This window comes from Parasteatoda tepidariorum, chromosome 4 (assembly GCF_043381705.1).
Source record: "Parasteatoda tepidariorum isolate YZ-2023 chromosome 4, CAS_Ptep_4.0, whole genome shotgun sequence".
Taxonomy (NCBI): domain Eukaryota; kingdom Metazoa; phylum Arthropoda; class Arachnida; order Araneae; family Theridiidae; genus Parasteatoda; species Parasteatoda tepidariorum.
The window spans coordinates 41,794,078-41,820,443 of NC_092207.1; the positions used below are offsets into that span (position 1 = coordinate 41,794,078).

The 26,366-nt window shown below is 29.4% G+C and overlaps 1 protein-coding gene across 1 annotated transcript in view; it reads left to right on the top strand.

The window, feature by feature from the left end:
* LOC107438671 (uncharacterized) overlaps positions 1 to 23,807 on the top strand; it is a 44,926-nt gene extending 21,119 nt beyond the window's left edge. The window contains exons 2-6 of the mRNA XM_016051000.4: positions 3,088 to 3,331; positions 11,278 to 11,513; positions 13,346 to 13,506; positions 16,897 to 17,031; positions 23,556 to 23,807. Coding sequence (XP_015906486.1) covers positions 3,088 to 3,331; positions 11,278 to 11,513; positions 13,346 to 13,506; positions 16,897 to 17,031; positions 23,556 to 23,706 — 927 coding nt within the window. The 3' untranslated portion in view covers positions 23,707 to 23,807. The remainder of the gene's footprint in view (positions 1 to 3,087; positions 3,332 to 11,277; positions 11,514 to 13,345; positions 13,507 to 16,896; positions 17,032 to 23,555) is intronic.
* The last annotated feature ends 2,559 nt before the right edge of the window (positions 23,808 to 26,366 follow it).

A 26,366-nucleotide genomic window follows, 5' to 3' on the forward strand; every position in this document is an offset into this window, starting at 1 on the left:
TTTCCAAAAAAAATTCCTGACCTTCTTTATCATTACGCTTGGGTGTTTTAAGCTATATCAGAGAGCCGTTTAGATGGGGTTTTTTTCAAAATGGGAATAAATTAAAAGTATTTTTTCATCATTATTGCTTTTTTAACACTTTTTTGTTGAAGACAGCTGCATTTTATGTTTTAAACTAAAATTTAGTGTAACGTAATTCATTTAGTTCTAAATGAATTCTGAACAAATATCAGTACTTTTGTCTATGAAGTTTCGAATGAATATAATCCTGGACACATCATTGCTTGACGTAAGCATCTGTGACAAGATACAAAAAATTAATTATTCTGCATATCATAAGTGGGCAATCAATGGTAAAGAATTGCTATTAAGTATGGAAAAAAAATCTGGCAACATCACCATACTTGTATGGTAAGGATATGTCTGGCGAATGAAGAAATGAAAATTTTGAAAATCAAAATGAAATATCGGTATTTAAACCATTTGTATGATAATTTTACCGTTCGCTGTTGCTCCGATTTACCAGAAATTCTATTTTTCAAAATTATAGTTCTCATTACAATACAGTTAGTAACAAAAACAAATCCAAAAGGTAAATATAGCCAAATAAATGACTTTTATACATATTTATTCCTTTTCACTGCCAATTGGAGCATAGGACTTCCATCATAGCTTTCCATCTCACGTCCCGCAGTGGACTGATAGTTAAGAAACGATTCCCAGCAGATCACTGAAGTCAAGCATCACTGGCTGCGGTCAGTGTGCGGGTGGGTGACCATGTGGTGCAGTCTGCGTTGGGACCGAGGGTGTGCGGTATTGGTCTTCGTTAAACTGTTCTACCGTAAAGTGCTCGACTTCGCGTGCAGGTCGTCGGGCTACCGAATCGGGGGTGCCATCCCCTCTGCAGAGGATCAAAATTGTGATGGCATGTCTTCGGATCATCCTCAGGGGTGTTTCCTAGACCGTCGCCAATAGCCCATCGTGCAGCTCTAGTGCAACGTAAATTAACTACAACAACTTTCCATCTCACTATATTTGTGGCCAGATATTTTGCCTCTCTCCATGTCTTTTCTACTGCTATATTATCGGGATTTCCATTACAGTGGATGTTGTCCTGCCAAACTCTCAAAAGCGAAGAAGTAGTGGGTTCTATATAACTGTGCTGTTTTTCTCATTTTTATGATATCTGTTCTGTAATTGAGCAAGAGACGACCAACTATTTGCATTAGCACACGACCCAGTATATGTAACTAATTCAAATTTATTTATTTACTGTTACTTATCTATTGGTACACTTTGAGTCGAACCCGCTGTCTAAGTTTTAAATAGTGCTTAGTCGAAAAACGAGACTGTTGTAAAAATAATTTTAAAAAAATAACATTACCATTCATAGATTATCCAACAGTAAGCAGTAGAAGCCGTCTAATTAAGTTAGCAAATAGGAAGCATTAGAACAAGCACAAATTTTTCAGATAACACTAAGATCTGCAAATCAATATATTTTTTCAACTAATAATTAACAATTGAAACGAGCAAATTTTTCCAGGAAATAGAAGCGGCCACGAGACTTTCCCAAAACGACATTCTACGTTTGCCCTATAACGTCTGGTTTTAACTCGGACTAACTTCTAACTAACTTAAGTTTTAACTTCTATATTTCAACCAACTTAACTATAAGATCTCTGAACCAATATATTCTTCCAACCAATAGTTAACAATTGAAACCAGCAAGTTTTTCCTAGAAATATAAACTTAACTAACCTTTTTTTCCTCAGGAATCATTATATCATCATATCTCGAAATTTTTGCTTGCATTATTGTTTGATTGTTTTCTTTTTCGTTTTTTTTTTTTTAGAAATAATTTCTTTGTACAAGAATACATTTGTGTTCACCGTTAAACACTTCTACAATTCTTTTAATTTGTTCGTTAATATTTAATTGGACAGTAACGAAAATTAAATACAATATTTTTTTTTAAATTCCTTCACTTCTATTTACCTGTTTCAAAGATTTATTAAAAGAATTCATCAAATAATATCAATATTTTAATCTGCAAACTATAGACACATAGCTTTTAAATAAGAATAATAATGCAGATTAATTTTATAAAATTAAATTTTTACTAAAGGAAATGATGCACTCAAATGCTAAAAGTGATATGCTGAATTTCGATTTACGTTCATAATCAAGCATCATCTGTCAAGTCAAATATTATAAAACAGTGCTTGCCACTGTTAGAATTTTCATTCTGAAATTATGGTAAATAACCAGCATTAATCTGTCCATCCAATTACCCATCAAGTTTACGGTAAAGAACTTTTTTTAACCAATATGTTTTTGAAACCGTTTACAACTCGCAAAATTAAAAAACCATAAATACAAAACAGTGTGGTTTTTCAACCATTTACTACTAGTATCGTTTCAAAACCGTAAAAGATAAATTCAATGGGGCATTTGAGATATTTTAGAGGCTTTATGGTGCTGACATCCTTGCGTGAATGAGAGTATTATTTTATAATAGTCCAGTGCACAGGACACTGGAAACTTTTCTTGCATAAAAGGAAATGGAGGTAATATTGTATGTCAACTCTTGGAATCGAACCCTTGTTCGGTCGGTCAAGAGATTGCTGATTAGCATTCTTGCTGATTAGCTTGGCTATAATAGGTACGTAGTTGCTAGTAGCTAAGTGGCTTCATTATATAGGGTTAGTTGGCGCGATAGAATTCTGGCTGCTTAACCGTAATAGGTGAAAGCAGCTAATAAGCGGTTTTTCTCAGTTAACAAATTATTATTATACTTATAGTTATTTGAGTGTTTTGTTTGAATATGGTAAAATAACAATTAAATAAATTGTTATTTATTCATTCTTTTCCGAAAAATTTCTAAAGGTGTGTTACGTTTACTAACTCCAGCATCTTCTATTGCCTGTCTCGTAAAAATATAAACCTACAATACAATGTTTTAAATACAACTTAACCCAAATTTATGAGCTTCGAAAGAGAATCGTGTTATGTTATATATCATAAGGTTTCTTACCCGATTACTGTTATTACTCAATCACTTTCATTTTCAATTTCTACTTTCAGAACTATTCATTTCCAAGCATTGCACTCACAGAATCATCATCACCCAAACCTCCAGACATCAGAGGAAGAGCAGGAATGACTGATGATAGGAAATTATTTGAATCAGCATTGGGTCCCATAAATAATCGACAAGACTACTACCGAAAGGTATATGGTACTCAAGAAGGGGTGAATTTATTAAGAAAGAAATACGGCCCTAATGGTCTGAAAGCAGCAAGAGCTAAATTTCCTGCTGTAAATAAAGGTAAATGATTTGTAAAACAGTGTATAAAAAAATTTGAAGTTATTTATATTGATTCAATATGATAATTATAATTTTTAAATTTATAAATAAACATGTTTATAATTTCTTAAACGGTTAGAATTTTCCTACTAAAATTAAGGTCAAATAAATGGCAGTAGTCTGGCCTTCCAATTAACAGTAAAGTTTGCAGTAAGAAACATTTTTTACTATTATGGTTTTGAAACTGTTTACTGCTACTGTGGTTAAAAAACCATAAATGCAAAATTACATTGTTTCTTAGCCATTTACTGCTAGCATGGTTTCAAAACCATGAAAGAGATATTTTACTTTACGTTGCTTTTCGCTTGGTAATGGGCATTGTAGTTTAGCTGTAGTTGAGTTGTGTTTTATTGAATGAACCGTAGAAACGGTTTTAATTAATTTATCTGGTTGTTTCACCTATCTTAGGAAATCGGAAATGCTAAAAGTTTTTGTGTTAAGCAACTTTATAAAGCTGTTATTTATGTGTGAATGAGAGTATCGTATTCTAATAGTCCAGGATCACAAATTGGGAAGTGCAGGACACTAAAATCTCTTCATGTGAAGAGAATGAAGGAAATATCATGCTGGGACTTGAAATCCGTTCAGTCGTTTGTTTCCGCACAATTTCTAACTGTGTATATTATAAGACTCTCTGAGAGGAAAAGGAAGAAACACTTTAGAAAGAAATATTTATGTTTGAACAATTTTTTCTTTTGAATTTGTAATTCAAAATATTATTTGTCCATATTTAATCTTCATTTGGTTTTACTAATTCATACACTAATATTGCTTTGAAACATCACCATTTTACTGGATTATCTTCAAATAAAAAAATTGTTCGTTACCTCATAACATCAACGCTGAAATGTGATTTTTTTTTTCGGTTAATTACCTTTTTTTCATAGTAATTTGCGAACAAAAATTGCTTGTGCACAATTTTATCTTTATTTCTTATTTTTGGGCTTTTTGGGAAAGCAGTTCCACTAATATTCATTTTATCATTCTCATTAAAATTAAATGAAATAACAAAAAAATAGAATACGAAGCTATTGAATAGAAATTAAAAGAAACTAAACGTTTTTTTGATATTAGATTTGACCCAAATAATACAAAAAAGTTTTAAAAAATGCTTTTATTCTTTCCTCTCTTTAATTCAGATAAGAAAGGATTTACCTAACAGAACGTAATATTATTATTAAAAAAAGTTCTTTAACCGCTTTTCTGCTTTTTTAGGCACATTAAATTTTTTTACATGATATCTCCCATAAACATTTAGCAGTTCTAACGTCCGTTTAAATTTTAATGAAACAAATGTTTTAAAACTGCAAACTATTATCATATTAATAGACGTTCAGTTCATAATGTTTTTCCTCCTGAAAAGTTTTTGATGAACTATGATATAAAAATATATATTGATATATTTATTAATAATATAACATTTTTATTATAAAATGTAAACATTTATTCTCCATAGAATTGAAACAAAAAGGGTTTTAGTCAGACCATAGCTTTTATGCAACGTCAGAGAATGTGTATTTAAATTTGTAACACGTAATTTTTAAGAGACAGATAACATTTTAATCATGTAGATTTTTTTTCTTATAGCAATTTATATTATTTCTTAAAGCAATTATATATTATAGTAACAGATAATTTTAAGAGACAAATAACATTTTAATCGAGTAGATTTTTTCTTTTTCTTATAGCAATTATTATGTTCTAAAAGAGCCGAGGTGGCTAAGGAGATAGAGCGTTCGACTCCCAATGAGACGAACCGGGTTCGAATCCCAGCTAATAATTAAAAAAAATATCCTCAATGGTTGAAGGATCATGCGTTAGAATCCCCTTGACTTCAGGTTAACCGTAAGAGGTTTTCGCGGTTTTCCTCTCCATGTAAAGCAAATGCGGGTTATTTCCATCAAAAAGTCCTCCACGAAAGCAAAATTTCTCCCCAATACTTGATACTAGAATTCCCTTGACTTCTGGATTTGGTTCAAAATTACAAGACTGCGGAGTTCAAAATTGATAGTCGTAAACTCAAAATTAGGTAGGCTGTTCAACGCCTGTTATAAAATATGCTTCTAAATTGCGAATAAAGACATAGTTTATTTGAAAGATATTCTGATTCCAAAAATAAATTAGTTTTTTGATGAACAAAGCCTATCCAATTTTTTTTTGTTATAAGTTTTTTTGTCAATTAACGAAATAATGAATTAAATGTTAAATAAAACAAAAAATAATATTTATTAAATATCTATTTTTTTTATCAACGATACACATCAGAATAAATGCAGTGAAACTGAATTTATGCATTTTATAAAATAGTAAAAAAAAATATGAACAGTATTTCGACTCCCACACTTTCCAATAAAAAGTCATTTATCACTTCCCCCATAAATCTCCGTTGACAATATCACTTCCATATCTTCGACACTTTATTCTAGATATTCCCAAGCATTTAAAATGTCTTTTGGAAACTTCAATAACCCCACCACCCCCGTCTCCTTACCTTCCAAGCTGGTGGTCTACTTTTAAACTAGAATGAGCCTTTTCAAAATCTTAAGCGAACGTAAAAATGCCCTATTTTTTTGTATTCATTTATTTATTTTTTTTGCATCAAAGAAGAAAGAAACTGCTATTATGCAAGACTGTAATATCAATTCTTACAGGCAGCCTCGCAGATAATAGTGAGTTTTTAACTCATTTCAAGGTCAAAATTTAAAACGTTTCTGTAAAGAATTTTTTTCTTCTTCGACTATGTGAAGGATTTTCTTATCTGGACTAGCCATTAACTAAAAGCTCCTTTCTTTTGCTATTACTTCTTGGGGGGTAAGGGTTGCGAAAAACGGGGGACGAGAAGAATGGGGTAAAGGAACAATGCTGAAAAAATTCGGTTTTATAGATTGATTTTTTGGGGATAAAAAAAAATAAAACTTGCTTTTAGAGAATGGATGTTAAAAGTAGCTAGCTTTTAAGATAAATGGTAAAATGGTTTACTGGACGATTAAAATATATCGAGAATCTATGAAAGAGGAAAGTTCAAAGCTTCTAAAATGTAAGTCAAATTTCGTTTTGTTTATCGATTTGATTATTTTTGTATCATTTTGAAAAAAGCTATTGTTATTATGTTTCAACGGTTAAACGATGCACAGTGATTTAATGTATACTTTTAAAGCTTGACATTCAAAAGGGAATCGAAAGATAAGAAGTAGTACAATGTTGTTAGTATTATTATTTCTGTCATTCTTTCGTTATTTATTTCTTTATTCATCTATTTCTTCATTTATATTTAGACATTTAAAAATGAACCAAACTATTAAACTCTTTGATTTGGGAAAAGGGTTTTAAACATTGAAACCAGAACAATGTTGTTCAATCTTAAATAGAAATAAAAGATGAAAACTTGAACATTGTTATTATTTTTACTCCTAAAAAGAACTGAAAGATAAAAACTAGTACATTATTATTATTTTTCTCTTTAAAAAGGAATTAAAAGATAAATCTAGCACGTTGTAATTTAAATTTTTAAGCAGAAAAATATATGAAATTGATTCTTCAGGAAAGAGTTGCGAAAAATGGGGGAAATTGAGAATGAAATAACAATCTCGATTTTATAGATTAATTTTTGTGTCACAAAAATATAAAATTGATGAGAATTGCTTTTTTAAGGAATCTTATATAAGATAATTAGTAAATAAAATGGTTTACTGAAAGATTTAAATATATCGAGAATCTGTCAGAGAGGAAAATTCATATCTAAAATTTTAACTAAATTTCACTTTGTTTCACGATTTGAATGGTTTTATGCTGTTTTGAGAGAAGTAATTATTATTTAGTTTCGACCGTTGAACGGTGCAAATCAATATAATGTACTTTTAAGAAAGGAATTAAGAGATAAAATTGATTCATCGCTTTTTTTAGTAAAAAGAAGATATACAAACTGTATTATTAAACAAGCATTTTCCTTTCACTCTTATGTTAAGCAGCTTGATGTTGCTTATCGTTACCTACATAATGAATTAGTTCTTTTTAATTGCATCAAAATTTTTCAAATGATAATATTAAAATTGAAACAAATCTGATTCCAAATCAATAAACAACATATTTAGTATTACTTCGTAAAAAAAACGTCATTGTCTTAAAAAAATACAGATGGAAATAAAAATCAACATGTTTTAAGCCCCCAAAAATAGACACCCATTCTCAAGACTTCTCAGATATGAATGAGAAGAAACAAGAGTGATTTGAATTATAAAACATAAATATTCCATAGAAAATGCAAAATAAAGATGAGAAATAAAACTACAAAAACCGCAGGAGCCCAGACTGTAAAAATGAAGATGAAAAAACAGAGCAAGAAAAACCACCGTGGCCTAGAGGGACGATTCAGGGTAAAATGCATTTCCACGCGCTATGGAGAGGTAGGATGAACTAATGTCATGAGCAACTGACTCAACGTTCGTGTGAAAGAAACAATATTCCAGGTCAAAACTCGTTTCATTCATATGGGTGCTTATTTCCTTGTAGACGGCATGAGTTCTTACCAAAGCTTTGAAATGCATTTTACCATGGTTCACCCCACTCTCACCCATAGTGGTTTTTCTTGTTTTTTCTTTCAAAGAATAAAAATATTAATTATAAATAAAAAACTGTATTTATCTTTTACTTGTTTTACTCACCTGCCTTTGAAAAGAAGTTTCTCAAAGCAAAAAGTTTTTTTAAGAAATAGAAAGAAAATTTTAAAAAGGTCTCAACTAATTCGTGATGTTTAAAAGAAGCACTATGTGAAAAAGGGCATCAAAATTACAAAAGTGTCTCTGAATTAGAAAACTCTTATGTGAGCTAATAAAATAGGCATCTAAATTAAAAAATCATTTTTTCGAATCTTTCTTCCAAAATTTGAAATAATATTGAAAATTTCTTGAACACTCTTCTAAATTTACTTTTATTATTTTTTGTTTCATTTAGTTCTATTTATGCTTATTGCTTGTCTGACTCGCAATGATTTTTATTTTTTCTTCAAAACCTTTATGATTTTGGAGAAGAGAGTAATATATGTCACGTTTCTGGGAGTGATATTAAAATCTCAATAAATACTCAAGTATTAAATGGATAACAGTTTCGATGGGAAAAATGTTTAAGAAAGAAGCCGGCAAAACTTGAGCCAGTTTATCTTCTTCTAAAAAAAGCTCTTTTAATATTTTTTTAAATTAGCAATTATATTTTGTCGTGTTTTTCTTTTTGAAAATCGTACTTAGTTTTTACTATTTACACTATTTTAATTCATAAGAAATTTCAACGACTTACAAACTAATTTAAACTATTCAATTAAAAATTTTATTAGTTATTACTGAAATATTGCGTACTTAACTAGATAAATATTTTCGTCTTAGCAATTTGTATCAAAGCTAATGTACTTCGAGTTTGGAATATGTCAATACAATTTCCAAAGTCAAATTTACTGTTAAGCAATATTTTCATTTACTTATTTATCCTCTCATGATCCAGTTTACATACGACATCTTCAAAGAGATACTCTGCATCTGCATTTGAATAAATGAAATTCAAGCCTGTTAAATTAAATCTTTATAAGAATCCTTTAGTTTAACATTCGAAATTTTTATACGAAACTTTTAGAATAACGTTCGGAATCTTCGTAGAAAAAAACCTTTAGAATACTAGTCCAAATTTTTTATACGAAACTTTTAGAATAACGTTCGGAATCTTCGTAGAAAAAAACCTTTAGAGTACTAGTCTAAATTTTAATATGACACTTTTAAAATAACGTTCGGATTCTTCGTAGAAAAAAAAAACCTTTAGAGTACCCGTCTAAATCTTAAACTTTTAGGGTATTAATCTAAATCTTTGTATAAAAAAAATCTTTAGGGCCAACAGTCTTAATTTTTATAAGAAACCTTTAGTGAAACAAACTAAATCTTTTTAGGAAAACTTTAGAAAAATCATCTGTTAATATCTTATTTACTCATTTAATGTAACGGAAAAATATAGATTATGCAGAAAATTTTACCAAAACAAAATCTAGCATTTGAATCTTACTTTTAAAATATGCAAATTCGTAAAAACTCGCAAATAAGTTATAATTTATGCAAAATTACTTATACGTAATTTTGTATAAAAACATCTTTATTTACATCCTTACAAGACAACACCTAATTTAAAATTATTTTTTTTTGTTTCTGAGAGCATCTTTTTTGGTTTATTTCTAATTTTAAATCTAATTTTTTATCTCAACCGATGTAAGCATTTCTGGAATATACGCAGAGGGTATTATTTACAAAATATTCGTTTAAAATAATTTTCTCTATCAATAATTTGTTTGTCACAAGAAAATCTGTCATTTTCCTGGCTACTTTTACTTAGTGATTTTAACCAAAATAGACAGCGCCAGCAATCAATATTTTACATTAAAATATTGATAAGAAACCACTCTTTCTGAACATGTCTTGTTGCATGAATAAAGAACCAACTTTTTGGATCAAAATCTATTTCAAAAATTTTTTCAAGGTGAGTAGGTTTTTATGTTGTTATTTCCATTTGTTTGTCACAAGAAAATCTGTCATTTTCCTGGCTACTTTTACTTAGTGATTTATAACCAAAATAGACAGCGCCAGAAATCAATATCTTACATTAAAAGATCGATTAGATACCATTCTATCTGAACATGTCTTGTTGCATGAATAAAGAACCAACTTTTTGGTTCAAAATCTATTTCAAAAAATTTTTCAAGGTAAGTAGGTTTTTATGTTGTCATTTCCATTTGTTTGTCACAAGAAAATCTGTCATTTTCTTGGCTACTTTTACTTAGTGATTTATAACCAAAATAGACAGCGCCAGCAATCAATATCTTACATTGAAAGATTGATTAGAAACCATTCTATCTGAACATGTCTTGTTGCATGAATAAAGAACCAACGTTTTAGTTCAAAATCTATTTCAAAAATTTTTTCAAGGTGAGTAGGTTTTATGTTGTCATTTTCTTGTTTCTTGAAATCATTAACAACATAACCTATATATAGATTTATCTGAGTTATTTAAAGAAATCATGTTGTTTTCTGAGGAATATAAACGTCTTAGACCAAAATATTAAATTAAAGTAAAGTTAAAATGGCAAATTAGTCATTATCCTGGCTGTCATTTTCCTGGCTTATGAATGCCAGGACATTGAAGTGTTACCAGAAATTTTTTTAAACAGTATACTGTAAAGAGGGAAAGCAAATATTAACCTAATACTAAGTTTATGTATGATTGTAATATGCTTGAATGTAATCAAAAGTTATTTATTTATTTAATAATTGATTATTATACACAATTTTATTCTATACCTATCAGCAACAAAAACATTTTTGATTATTTCTACAGTGGATAAAAAGAATTAATTTAGGCAATTTATGATCCATATAACATAATGGCTTAAGTTGAGTTATTTAATATTAGCTTAAAATGACTGTTTTTTAAACTTCTAAGCTAATATGTCACTTTCCTGGCATTCAAGATTTGGTGAATTTCTATTTTATTTTTTTTTCTTGAGCAAATGTCAATAAACTACACTGCTGCCTCTAAGATATTACTAAATGTAACTAAATAAGTATACAAAGAAAATTAGATTATTTTGAGAACTTAAAATTTGAAGAAAATTTTTGGTCCGAAATGTCATGCTTCCAAGGAATCACCCATATGTTTACTTTTTATCATTGTTTTTAGATTCTTTTACAGATTTCTGTGTTTGTTAATTTATTACATTTAGTTTTAATCTGGTAATGATATAGCATTTACATTTTATTCAATTTAGTCTAGATTTTTCAGATTTTTTTCTTATTATTTTAGGTTTAAAAAAGTTATTCATTGAAAATTGTAGTTTAGCACTTCCACATGATTCCCCAAAAAGTATTTTATTTCTTTTCTAGGAATGGACGATGTGAAAAGAGCTAATGATCATTACCTGAGGATGAGAAATCGTGCTCGATGTAGGAATCCAGCACCACAAATATTGAAGGTGAAAGCTTATTATCCCGATCCTTCCAAAGATTATCTCCCGAGATGTGCGATATTACACAGATGTGGTGATGAGACTGGTTGTTGTGAAAGTGATGCATTTCATTGTGTTCCAAAAACCATACAAGAAGTCAGTCTGCACTTTTACGTAAGAAACGTTTTACACAAATATTTCATAATATATTTTATGCTTGCGAAAACTTCGATGCTTTTAAAATTGAAATATAAAACAAACCTCAATATTTAAATTTTTTCTAAAAAGAACATTATATAAGCCGTCAAATTTTACATGTTCATCATAACTTACATGTTCATCATAACTTACATGTTCATTATAACTTACATGTTCATCATAACTTACACGTTCATTATAACTTACAGGCTCATTATAACTTACCATGAAATTTAAAAATGAAAGTCTAAAAAAATTTCAAAAAACCTGCATTTATAGAACAATTTTACAGAGTCACGCTGGCTCAGGAGATAGAGCATTCGCCTCCAAATGAGGTGACCCAGGTTTGAATCCCAGCGGTGACTGGCTATGAGTTCAGCTACTGGCTTGCACCGACCACACTGTCAATGTAAAAGTAACCTCAGGGGTGGACGGATCATTGATTAGAATCCCCTTGGCGACGGACTAACCGTGAGAGGTTATCGTAACTTTCCTCCTCATATCACAAATGCGGGTTAGTGCCCTAAAAAATTCCTCCTCTATGGCTAGTTTGTCCCAATATTACATCCAGAAGTTTCTTGCATCCTTGATCGGGTTCAAACTTTCAAGTCTCCGGAGTTTAAGAGTTTTCTAGAAATTCCCTTGTCTTTTGGGTTAGGTTCAAAATTAAAGAGACTAAGAAGTTTATCTGAGGTGACTCAGAAGATAGAGCGCTCATCCCCCAATGATGTGAGCTGGGTTCGAATCCCAATTATGACTGGTCGATATGAATCCGCACCCAGCTTGCACCGACTACAATGATGACGTAAAATATCTTCAGTGGTAAACGGATCATGGGTTAGAGTCCCTTTTCCGTCAATGATAATCTAAGACATGATCCGTTTTTACGAAGACCACTGCTCTAACCCATTATCTGTTTCAATCAAAAAAGTACTCCAAGAAGGCAAATTTTCCCCAATACTTGATTAAAAAGTTCCCTTGTTTCCTGGATTGGGTTCAAAATTACAAGGCTACCAAATTTGAAAATTAGTGATAGTAAACTCAAAAATTTGGTCGGCTGCTCAATAACAATTTTAAAAAAAGGACTAAGGAGTTGAACATTGATAGTTGCATACTCAGAATTGGATCGGCTGTTCAAAACTGGTAAATAAAATATAATAATAAAACACAAATCATTTTGTTTATTTCTCTTATTTTAACACATTTTAAACTGAAACATAACATAGTGTAAAAACTTTAAAGCTAAGGATGATTCTGTACTAACAAGTATAGTAAGTAAAATATTTTGAGGTATTTATGGTGTAACTTTTTCTTTCCTTACATCAAACTCTTATATTTATAATTCTCATGTAGTATCTCAAACTAAAATTATTATCTGCCTTGCCTTAGCAATTAGATATTAATAAAGTTAAATCAATTTCTAGTATGATCTCGAATACTAGTTTTTTTCATTTATTCTTCTTTCATTAAATTTATTAGTTTAAATGATTCCACCTAACATTTAAATATAAGACATTCGATATTTGAGATATTAGTACATCATTTATAAATTTAATCGCAAACAAGTTCAAATTTTTAATTGCTTAAAACAATTACATTTTTGCTGAAAATAACCAAAGCTATTTCATTTTTTTCTAATCACTACGACGATGGCAAATATTAAATTTATTTTATTCAATGAGAAATTCCTTTATCCAACTACTGAATTAAATTTTTCCTTTTCTGATAATTTTTAAAGTATAATGGTTATCATTGTATTTTTAATTTCTTTTAATTTTGAATTTGAGACGTAAACTTTATTTTTGCAGACGTTTTCAGTGGGCAGAAATGGTGGCGATAGTAAAGTTGAAAAGCTGTTATTCCAGAACCACACATCTTGCCATTGTCAGCCTATTAATGACATGCCACGAAGATTACAGGAAGATGAAAACACCCCGCTGGACGGGGATAGAGATTCATCTAAATCGAAGTAAGCCCACATTTATTCAAAAGTTAATTATAACGAGTGCTAAGTACAATTATTCCATCGAAGATTAGGTGGATTTAACTTCTATTGCAACTTAATAATACGTTTAAATTCCAAAAGCTATTTCTGAAATTAGGAGATTGAAAGTTACGCTTTAATGCAATTATCAAGTGAAATGTTAAAATTAATTTTCTGCGTTCGACAAAAACATACTCTTCTGGATATTAGTTGGAAATTCCTAGCAAATGAAAATTGGAATCGCAAGTTTTCGGAAGCTATTGCCAATTATTCACTTGAAAAATGCATCGCAGAACACACGGGGAAAAAAATACCATACAACTCTGGCAAAATTACTGTACTGTAGGATAATTACACTTCTGGTAAGAAATCGAGCATAATTTTCGTAATGAAAACTAAAATACAGTCGACTCGTGTTATAACGACCCTGTGATAGAACGACCAACATGATATAACGACCCTGTGAAGGAGTCCCAATTCACATCCATAGAAGATAACGCTATTTTATTCTTGTTATAACGACCGTAAAAAAGGTCAACTCCTAATATAACGACCCTCTCTGAATTTGAACACCGCTCTTTTCTAACTTCCTATTGGAAAGTGGGGTTGAATGGTTGACCTTGAACAAGCACACATATGTTAAGTCCTCTTAACATGTTACTTCAACAAATTAATGCACATTAAAAAATTAATGTCTTCGCCTAATGAAGCCTCGTTTATGTTCCTCGGTTTACTCTTCTTTATAATACTGCAGATTATGTACATAAAAAAAAATTCGTTATATATACCGCAAATTATGTACATCAAAAAATTAATTCATTAGAAACTAGATTTTTTTTTGTCATACTATGTTTTTTAATCTGTAGTTTAAAATAAAATTCTTAATTGTTAACAGTTGTAATTCAATTGTTAAAATGTCATTATGTTTTATTAATGTATGCATCCTATCCTTTTTTGGTTTATAACATGTATACCACAAATAGTATATGCATGCATTATGACGTTTAAAACCATTATGTGACCGATTTTCAAAGGAAATTTGCTCATTTTGATATAGCGACCATTTGATATAACGACCAGATGGGGCAGTCCCGATGGGGTCGTTATAACGCGAGTCAACTGTATACGGTATTTAAGCCATTCAATTGATCATTTTAAACCATTCCGTGGCCGGGATAGCCTGGTCGGTAGAGTGCTGGGCCCATGTCCGAGAGTTCGTGGGTTCTAACCCCGCCGGCCGAAGACTCCCCGTGTAGTAAAGTGACTGATGCACGTTAAATCTGTCGAGTCGCAAAAGTCCTCCATGTTCCCCTAACAAATACCTCTGGGGTTACTAGATTGGAGATCGAACGTTCTCTGATTCAGATCAAAATTACGATTTGTGAATGAATGATTGGATGTATGAATGGGTTCGCCCTATAAACGGGTGTGACGTATAGTGTGGCAGAAGTCAAATTCTTGGCCATTGATGGCGCCACTGGAAAACAAGAGCAATTGCACCCCCTCTGCCTAAACAGGTATACGTCAACAAACCATTCGGTATTTAAGGGTATATAAATTAAGTATCCAGTCATTTCTTCCCTATGTATATAAAAGCGAAAGTCGTTGTGTTGGAGAATGTTCGCAAATATATCGAGAACTAGGGACAGCCAATTTGGATCGTGTCTTTTTACTACAGTTTTCTAAATTTCCAAGGGGTGGTTTGTAAACAATTTCTACGTTCCGGTGTTCCGGAGTCATTTAGTTCAGAAGCAATATCGAAAATACTAAATTTCATTGCTGATACCCATGGTTAGATAATAGACATTTAACTTTCCTTCGCGGAAAACAAAATTCTGGTAAAATTACCGTACAGCATGGTATTGGCACTTCTGATTAAAAGAAAAACATAACTATAGTTAATATTATTATGGTTAATATTATTATAGTTAATTAGATTTTCTCAATGTGTTCTTTTATTGTTTCTCAGTTTTCTTCTCAGTTTTCTCAGTGTGTTCTTTCTCGTGTTGTTCTTTTATCAATAATAACACGAATCATTTAATATTTAATTTATTATGACGTGTGTTTGCATCTCTGTTCGCATACTTTTTAAAATGGCAATTTTCTTTCTGGTGTTTTATACGTGATTATGGTTTAAAAATAGTTGATTTTTAAATCTGAAAGTATGATATTTTTAGCTTTTCCTGTCCTCGGGCAACCGTTACTATGAATAATTCTTGATATTTATTGAGTGAAAAAATTATAAAATGGAAGTAAAAAGAACCTTATGGATGAATCAGTAAATTAGTGAATGGGAAAATCAGTTTTTATAAATAAACAAATCGCAGTTTTTAAACATAAGGCAGTTGATAACAATAATATATTTTTAACATTTTATCATTCAAAATTGCATGAATTCTAAATTTAAAAACACAAAATTTAAACCAGGAAGGAATTTTTTTATTTTTTTTTTCTTCTATTTTATCAAATTATTTGTGTATTTTTGGCATATTAATAGAATAATTACAAATTTTTACATAATAGATTAAAAAATCATGATCAAGGGAAAATGTTAAAAGAAAGGAGTAAATATTAAATAATAACATTTAAAAATGTGTTCAATACTTAAAATTCCGTCTTTGAAAATAAAAATTTGATAATTAAACATTTCAGCTCTGCAATTTTTATCATTAATTTTCGAAGTTCATGAATTTATGAATTCATGAGTACTGTAAATAACAAATTTAAGAGAATTTACGTGTTTGAATCTGCTGTTAATGAGTGATTAAGTCTTCAAAGATTTTAATTAATCCACTTAATAATACTAATTTTCATAATGCGAGCATATTAATTACTTTTTTATGCAGAACATGGATATAAAACCTTTTCATAATTTTATGTCATGCGTTTTGTGCACTTTATGGTGCTGCCATCTGTCAGCGTTTAAATGCACTTTCTTTCACCTTGAAAAGTATAAAAAATAAAAGTAACTTTACATGCATCTTTCATTTAAATTATATAATATTATACTTTATACATTTATCATACTTTTTACTAAATGTTCCTATCAAATATTCATATCATATACGAACTTTTCTTGAGATCAATTTAAAATAATAGCTTTAAGTATTCTACAAAAGAAATGTAATGTATACATAACTTAACCGTAATTAAAAATTATTTATAAAATATTTTTACATTTTAAAAAATTTCAAATATATAGAATACTTACATATTAGAAAAAAATTCAATGCTCTCAATGTCTTAGCATTCGTAATTTAAGAAGAATGTAGCTACTTCTAACTTTTTAATAGATTTAGTTTCCTTTTGAGCAAAAATATCGAATGTAATAAAACATTTTTTATTATATTATTAATAGTCATATTTGCCTTTTAGATGTCGTGATTGCCCAGTACCCTTCAACACTCGAATATACAAAGACGGAAGATGTGGATGTGATTGTTTTGATCGTCAAAAACCTTGTCTGCGGATAAAAAGAGGAAGAGACGGATTGTCAGAAATAGAGAGACGGTCAGACATTTTTAATATATACATACAATCTAATGACTACCAATAATAAATACAAATCTAATAAATCACTACTGTGGAAAGTGAAGCTGAAAGCGCCAAACCGGTTTGAATGCTGGTAGAAAGCTGAATTTAAAAATGATCACCGAAATGTGCTGAATGTTGAAAAATAATCAATTTATTATCAGGAAATAAAACTAGCTTCAGTGTTTTTCCCACTTTCCTCAGTAGTGATTAGTTGGACTCCAACAGCATTTTTTCCTTCTTTGATATAAGTTTACAACCCCTTTGATGTGTATAGATTTTAACTTTATTTGAGGGAATAATTATTAAAAAAAATCTCTAAGGAGAAATCACAGAGCACCCGGAATATTTAGTTTCTTCTAAACCAGAGTGATTCTCTTTAAAATAATTAACAAAAAAGACAAAAAAAAAAAANAAAAAAAAAAAAAAAAAAAAAAAAAAAAAAAAAAAAAAAAAAAAAAATTTCTCTTCCCATCAAATGCGTAGTAAAAATTTTATAAATCATTTCGCTTTTTGAAGTACATAGAAATAATTATTAAATAAACCTAACGGCATTTGGATAATTTTGTGGTTGATCAGGCAAATATTGTTCAATTTGCAATAAAGTTCAATAAATGCTTTGGTTTTTTTTTTTTTTTTTTTTTTTTTTTTTTTTTCTTTCGGAAATGTGATTATTTTGAAAAAGTTTCTATCATTAAAAGTAGTTTTCGAGCTATTTTACCTATGAGAGGAACAAAAAATTTGGTAGTTTTTTCCGAAATGCTTTGGTAACGATTTTGGTAAAATGAACAGTAAAATATGATTTTTTGTTAAATGTTTTAAAATTTTGTAATATTATCATGACGATTCTTTAGATCATAGCAATAAAACCATTTATTCGATGAAATTTACTCATCAGTTTTGAATTTTTTACTAAATCTGTGGTAGTAAGAACTCTAATTTCAAAAACCTTAATTTTCGGTTAACCGTTAACACGTGAACAGAAAAATAACCAAATGGGTGATTTAAATACCGTATATTTTGATTTTATTAAACACAATCATGTTTTTTTTTACCAGAAACGCCATTACTACACAGTGCGGTAATTTTACCAGAATTATTTATTCTACACTGCGAAAAGAAGTATGGTCAAAACTTACCGTGTCTCTGGTTCTATGCGAACGACAAAAATCACAGTAATTTTAACCAAAACGCTTTGGTAATATTAAAAATTAAATATGGTTTTTAACCATGATGTTTGGTAGTAAAATTTAGATAAAATATTTAAAATTTAGGTATGGTAAGATTAGTAAGATATAGTGAAATTCATTAATTTTATCATGATATCTTGTTATAACATGGCACAAAAAGCATTTATTCGATTAAATTTATTTTTCAGCTTGTAATTTTACTAAATGTGTGGAAAAACGAACTATAATTTTGAAAATCAAAACTTCGGGTTGACCGTTACCATATGAACGTAAAGATAACCAAATGAATGATTTAAATACCATACATTTCCATTTTATTAACCAAAATTATGTTTTTTTATTAGAAATTTCATGACTATATAGTACGGTGTTTTAACCAGAATATTTTCTACGTGTAACTTCTATATCCTTTGGCAAATGTATAAAGTCTTAAGCAACATCAACCCTTTCTTTCAAATAGTATAATATTATAGTATATGTTCCAAAAAATAATATAGATCTGAGAGTCACTTCAACAATGATAAACAACAGATCGTTTCCTGGATTTAAAAATATAGAAGCAATTCACGAAATTGCTTTTCAATAAAACTATTTTTTGTAAACTACATTATTGACGTATTGAAAAGAAAATAAGTAATACTCATTGAAAAAATAGTCATTCTTTCTTTAAGGATGGCGTAAAAAATGTTTTGATCGATTTCCTATAAAGCTCTCTCCAGGCCAGCTTTAAATTGCTTCTTTTAAGGGTTTAGTTCTTTTATCATTCTTTTCATTATTTCCATTTATGTTGAAAATTTATTTTAATTAATTTTGAATATTTCAGCAAACCTATATTTTATTAATAAATATGAAAAAAAGAAAATAATTAACGATTTAATCATATAAAAAATATTACATATTAATCACATTATTTTGCGATACTTGCATGTACGCTGGCTAGTTAGTTTTCATATTAAGTTAAGTTTTTCGATAAAATCATTTTAAATTTAAATAGTACATATTTATGCAAGCTTTGTAACTCTCAATTCATTCAATTTATATTGGTAATTATAGAAGTATAATAGGAAATCATTATTAGGAGAAAATCATATATCATTATTTGTTTTGATTTTGTATTCTGTATTTTGATGTTTTTGAGAGAATCGGGTTAAACACATTATTATTTTTCTTAATTAATTAAAATATTTAAAGAAAATAATTCTAAATAAACAAAATAATTCTAATCAAAATTTTTATCAGGTATGGACAATATGTTGTTCTGTTATATATGTTACCGGCAAAGTTTGAAATCCGGCATTCTATAGAATGCCTAGGCATTGTATATAATGCCTAAAACTAGTCGGCAATGTATGAAATGATTTATATTTCACACATTTCCTAGGCATTCTATAGAATGCCAAATGAGAAACCGGCAAAGTATGAAATCTTCTGTGGCCATGCTAGTAGAGGTGATGAAATGGATATTTTGTGCAATATTTGTTTCTAAGCTGAAAATAACTGTGACTTAAATACGAATTTTTTATACGAAAATTTTGTTTCCCTTAATAAGAAATGCTTAAATTATGTTTTGTACAACTTTCATTTTTCTTTACCTATTTTGAATAAATTTTTTTAATGGCACTTTCATTATTTTTTAGGAATAACATTTTTATTTTTGAGAAATACGCATCATTTACATAATAACCTCATCAGGACGTTTTTTTTCATACTTTAGCTAAATAGCATTTGTCATTCTATAGAATGCCTAGGTATTATGTACAATGCCTAGGGAAAGTATCTAATACTTCTCATATTTCATACCTTGCCTAAAAACATCCGGCATTATATACAATGCCAAGGCATTTTATAGAATGCCGGCGTTTCATACTCTGCTGGTAACATATATATTTTGTTTCTTATACTGAATAAAATTTAAATTATTCAGTTAACGTTTGTATATTTTAAGTTAATCTTCCGGATAGATCTTGAAAAACATTGAATTGAAAAATTTATTGTTATTAAAATGTTCTATTATGAATTTATAAAGTTTTTATAACCAGAAAAAATCTATTAGATCTTTGAAGTGTATATATATATATNTATATATATATATATATATATTTTAAGTAGTTAATTTTTCATTGAATTTTTTTCGTATCACACGGAGTAAAAAATTCTGTTAAGTTACCGTATTTCATAATAATGGGATTTCTAGTAAAAAGTTTTAAAAAAAAACATAATTTGGGTTAACATAAATGCAATATACGGTATTTAAACCATTTATTTTATAATATTTTTGTTCATATGGTAAAGGATTACCGGCGATTCTGGTTTTCAAAATTACAATATTGATCATCACATATTCGATAAAGAATAGAAAACTGAAAAGTAAATTTAACGGAATAAATGATTTTTAAACCATTGTAAAATGACCAAATTTTATCAAATTAACCAACTTTTATAATTTATTATTCCGACTTTTATTATTCAAGCGATATTTCATTGTAAAATTAATCAAAAAAATTAGTGAGCATTTTTTTGTTTCCGTAGAGTCAGAAATACGGTAAATTTTAACTTATTCGGGTTGTTTTGATTATAACTTTTTCTCGGTGTAATATTGCGTAAATTAATTCTATTCACCTTTTTCATTCTGATTTATTCTATTTTTTATAAATGAGTTAAGACTCTTTAAACAAAATCTTTCCATCTTGATATTTAGTGGAAAAAATTATTTTAATTATTAAATTATGTTAATGAAATTTGTTGTATTTCTTTTTATTTCCTTTTTTATCTTGATTTTTAAACCTAACAATCCGTAATGAAGCTAAATTGATAATTATGAATTGAAACAAGGGATTTTAGCAAATTATTTATTAAGTTATCTATACACCATTCAAAACATTATATGTGATTTTATTAAAGTTGAGATAGAAAACAGAGACAACAAATTACATAAAAACTGTAATTGTTAAAGAATGATGTTTAAGCAAATGTTTTTGTCAATAATATCTACTTTAATACAAAAATTTAGCATAGAAAAAAAATTCATTTGCGTGTTAAAAAAATTTTAGTGTTTAAAACCTCATTTTATTTAAAAATTGTTATATTATTGAGAAACATCTACTCTGAAGGAACAATTAAGTATGAGTAAAAAAAATATGTGATTTCCTAGGAATGAAAATTTTATTTAATTATTTATTAAAAAATTTGTTCTATTAAAAATACATTCATTTAAAAATGTATTTATTTAATAATAATATTCATTTTAGCAACAATAGGTATAGATAACTACACTGTTAAAAATTTCGGATCAAATTACGGTAAAACGTACGGAGACTCAGGTGCCGGTATCTTTACCGTAAAGTCCATCTTTACAGGAACATGTTACGGAACGAAAAATCTGCTTTACCGTAATTTTTAGAGTAGTAATTAGATAAAAATACTGAACCACTCGAATTAAAAAATGCTATAAAAGTTACGGTATAATATTTTACGGATAATACACCCAAAGTGCCGGTTATATTGAGAGTTGTACTAACAAAGAGAGACAATGAACGATAAATATCGATTTGAAAGGAAATATAAATTACTGGTAAAAGAACATGCGATATATTTATGATGAAATTTGGTTCATTATTTCAATTAATTAGTCATTTATTTAAAAATCGTGATATCAGGTAGCAATAAGCATCTACTCTAGTATGAAAAGTATAAAAATGATTTGTCGGTGATGATACTTTCTTCAGAATACATTTCGTTTAAAAGCACGTGAAATTATTCAGATTTACATTTAATTATTTAAATTTCTTTGTTAAAGAATTATATAGTACTAGTGGGCTGCGCTACCTGGTCGCTAATGCTCGCCAACCCCCGAAAATTGCTACGCAATCTTATATGATTTGCTTCGCAAACCAAGNTTTGGTTTGCAAACCAAGATCGCTTCGCTCGTTTCTAACTTGGCTTCATTGCTAATGCACAAAATTCTAAGAATTCAAAACAATCATTCAAATCCATATAACAATTTTTTTTTTAAAATTACATCTTTTTAGTAAATACTAAGTCATTAAAATAAATATGAATTCAAATAAAGACTCATTGACTGAGACTCATTTTTCAATGAATAACTAATGACAATACTAAAACAAATAAATTCGTGATATAAATCAAAAATCTTCAAATAAATTCGTAATATATAAATTCGTGAAAAAAAGCGCTTTCGACAAAATACTAAACTAGAGATCTATCGACAAAGACTACTCACTCCTGCCTAGCCTAATAGTATGAGATTGCCGCAGCTGAATTGTTATTTCAGTTTCCGTTTTTTAAGGCGCTATATGTTGAGCCACCTCATTTAGATTTGGCATGTGACATTTTTAGTGGCAATCATTTGTCGATTTTCTAGCGTTGCCATTCGGGGAGTTGTAATGAGGCTTTTTTTGTCGCTGTGTAGGAGAAATACACTCTATAACAAAAAAATCGACGCACCGAGAAGCAATCATCCGATTGTTTTGAAATTTCGTATGCATGAATGTTTTGAACAGATATGGCTGGAATGATGCCGACTGGGGACGTATGGTCTTTAGCGGCGAATCCGCTTCCAACTGTGTCCTGACGATCATCGAAAACGTGTTTGGAGACGCACAGGGCAGAGGTGGGATCCTGCCTTCACTATTGCACGCCACACCGGCTCTCAACAAGGCATTATGGTCTAGGGTGCCATTTCCGTTGACATCCGGACCCCCTTGGTCGTCATTAGAGATACACTTACTGCACAGCGGTACGTCAACGACATCCTAAGACCTGTTTTGCTACCGTTCCTTTTGCAGCGCCCTGGGCTGGTTTTTCAGCAGTACAATGCCAGACCACATACGGCACGTGTTTCTGTGAACTGTCTGCAAGCTTGTAAAACTCTTCCTTGGCCTGCCAGATAGCCAGATCTCTCTCCCATCGAGCATGTCTGGGATATGATGGGAAGGCGGTTGCATTTGGCACGGAATGTTGATGGCCTCGTTCGACAATTGGATCGAATTTGGCAGGAAATACCGCTAGAGACAATCCGGGAGCTTTATCGGTCTATGCCACGCCGTGTGGCAGCTTGTATCCAGGCTAGAGGCGGGTCAACACCTTATTGAACTTGTTTCTGTAACTCTGCAGTAAATAATTCAATTGTTCTGAAATTTTAATCATTTACTATTCTGCACATTGTCTTCCTATCTGCCAATTTTCGTTTCAATCGGACAACTCCTTCTTGGTGCGTCGATTTTTCTGTTATAGAGTGTATATATATGGATGATTCAAATTTAAAGTATAATTCAAATGATGTTTCTATTTTAGGTGTGTAGAAGCGAATCATTGCCATATTCCTGAATGTGAATATGGGGCATATGATCCCATATCTGGATATTGTCCAAGGAGACACGACGAAGCACCAAGACATCGTCGCCCTACTGCCAGCCATAGATGGTCATTCCAGGAAAGGGACTAAAATCTTTACTGAAATATTGATATATATACCTACTATAAAGACCAGTTTTGACGATTTGTGTCAATTATTGTTGCGAAATTAGAATAAAAATATTATCGTTACAGGTGTTTCTTGAAATTTTGATTGCAAATATGTTCTTCTAACTGGCTTACATATGAGTTTAAAAAGAATCAATAATTTAAGTTTTGGTTTTACATGGAAAAACAATTCTGCTAAATTTACAGTACTTATACGGTAATGAAATTTCTTGCAAAAAAAACCGTAATTCTGGTAGTAAAACAAAAATATACGGAAATTATACCATTCATTTGGTAAATTTCCCGTAACTCATTTAGTAAAACTACAAAGAGGAAAATTAAACTCATTCACTTTCATTAAATAAATATTAAAGTAAAAATTACCTTATAATATTTTACGGTAACATCTATTTTACCCAAACATGTACCAATGATGTACCCACAGTGCCGGTCTTTTTTGGTGAAATTTGATCTGAAATTTTCTACAATGTATGTGCTCCTCAAAAGTCTTAGTTTTAAGGCAACAGAAATAAATAATAGCGCAGCTCATAAGTTTTCATTTTTGAACATTATAAACATCGAAATTGCACTTCTTAAATCCATATAAATATGATAATAAAATTGGAAGAAATATAAAATAAAGATAACTATCAAATATAATGAAAAAAATGTAAGAAAAATTATGCAATATTAAATTTTTCTTACAATCAAATTTAAACAATAAAAATTGTGTTATAATTTATCTGCGTCCGGAGATAATAGCAATGAACTTTCTTGGTCTTTTTCATGATGTTTTATTTAATATTTTAATAAAAGTTGCTGTGTTTATTTTTCAAAATAGTAAAATTCCCTTTCCAAACCTTATAACCAAAATGTAAAAATAAATTTTCTTTTTTTTCTGCCTTTATAACTATTGCATAAACTTTTGAATAAAAATGAGTTTTATACAGTAAATTTTCATGAATATTTAAACAGATTCACGAAAAAGCACTGAAAACAGAAGTGAAGGCTAAAAAATACAATATTTTTCAGTTTAAACAGTATAATCTACAATAAATGTAAGACTAGCGCTTTTTAATTTTTTTAGCATTAAAAATCATTTAAAAATTACTATTTACCATATTAACAACAAAAAAAAGTTTCACTTTACTTATTTATTAAATTTTAATTTTAAGGTATGATTAGTTATTCGTTTTAAGATTAAGATATGATTAGATTACTTTTAATTTTAAGATTATAAAGCATCTCATTCAAACAAAGATTGACTAAACTATACATATCATTCGAAACCGAAAATAATGCTAATGCTCGCAACCAACACAATATTGCCGAACTTTGCAAAAATCGAGAAATTTTCTACAATAATTTTGCACTTCAAAAAATTATTTAAATTTTTTTTTCTTCAATTACCGTTATAATTTTTCCTCTTTTATGCTTATAAGAATACGTTTCAATAGCGAAACCAAAAAGAAATTAAACTCGTGGTTTCAGATAGTTTTGAAACTAATAATTAATTGAGGTCTCCCTGTGTTGATCTTGCTTTTACTTAGCTGATATAATTGAGCAAAGATAAGTAATTAGCGATTAACTCTCAGTGAAACTCTGTTTCAATCAAACAAAGCTGCTTGAAAATATAGTTGATATTATCTTTTAAATATTTAATTAATTATTCAAATTTACGAAAATGCCTATTGCTAAACCATTAACCTTTTTCAAACGTCCATTATAAACGGACTATTTGAAATCTTGGAATAATTTTTAGTTCTTTGGCTAAAAGTTTCTTCTTACACATGCTGTAACTATTTCAAAATGATAGCCCAAGCTGTCCTGTAACTGTGAGAGGAACATACGCATGAGCAAAACAGACTGCCATGCAGACCAAACTCTTCCTTCTAATATTATAGATTTGGTGGAGCCGTGGTGGGGGGGGTAGAGCGATATCCTGACATAACATATCCTCAGTGGTAGACGGATGATCGGTTAAAGTCCCCTTGCCGTCAAGCTAACCGTGGGAAGCTTTCTTCTCCATGTAACGCAAATGCGGGTTAGTTCCATCCAAGTCCTCCACGAAGTCAAATTTCTCTTAATTCTTGACCCAGGAGTTCCCTTGTCTTCTGAATTGGGTTCAAAACTACAAGGCTACGGAGTTGAACATAAGTAGTCTTCAACTTAAAAACTAGGCCAACAGTTCAACGACGGTTATAAAATAAATATAAAACATGGATCTATTAAAAAAAAAACTTTTACAACATTTAAACATATATTTTAAATTTATTTTATCAAATTTTTGCACACAAATTTTGTACACAAATTTTTGCATGCACTTTGCATTTTTTTTCTTAATGATAAAAACTTATTTGCGTACTATTTTCAAGCAAACTATCCAAAAAGATATTTTAAATCCTGAAACTGAGATTAAGTTTTCAGAAATTATAGACAAAAACATAAGGCTGGATCAAATTTTGTCTAGAAAAATTTTACGGATAATATGAGAACACAAATATCAAAATAAAATCAATTACTACATTATTTAATTTCGAGTGATTATTTTTCTAAGGATACAGGAAAACAAAAAGAATTTTAAAAATAATTGCAAAAATGCAATTAGAAAATATTTATATCTTTACAAAAATGACTATATTA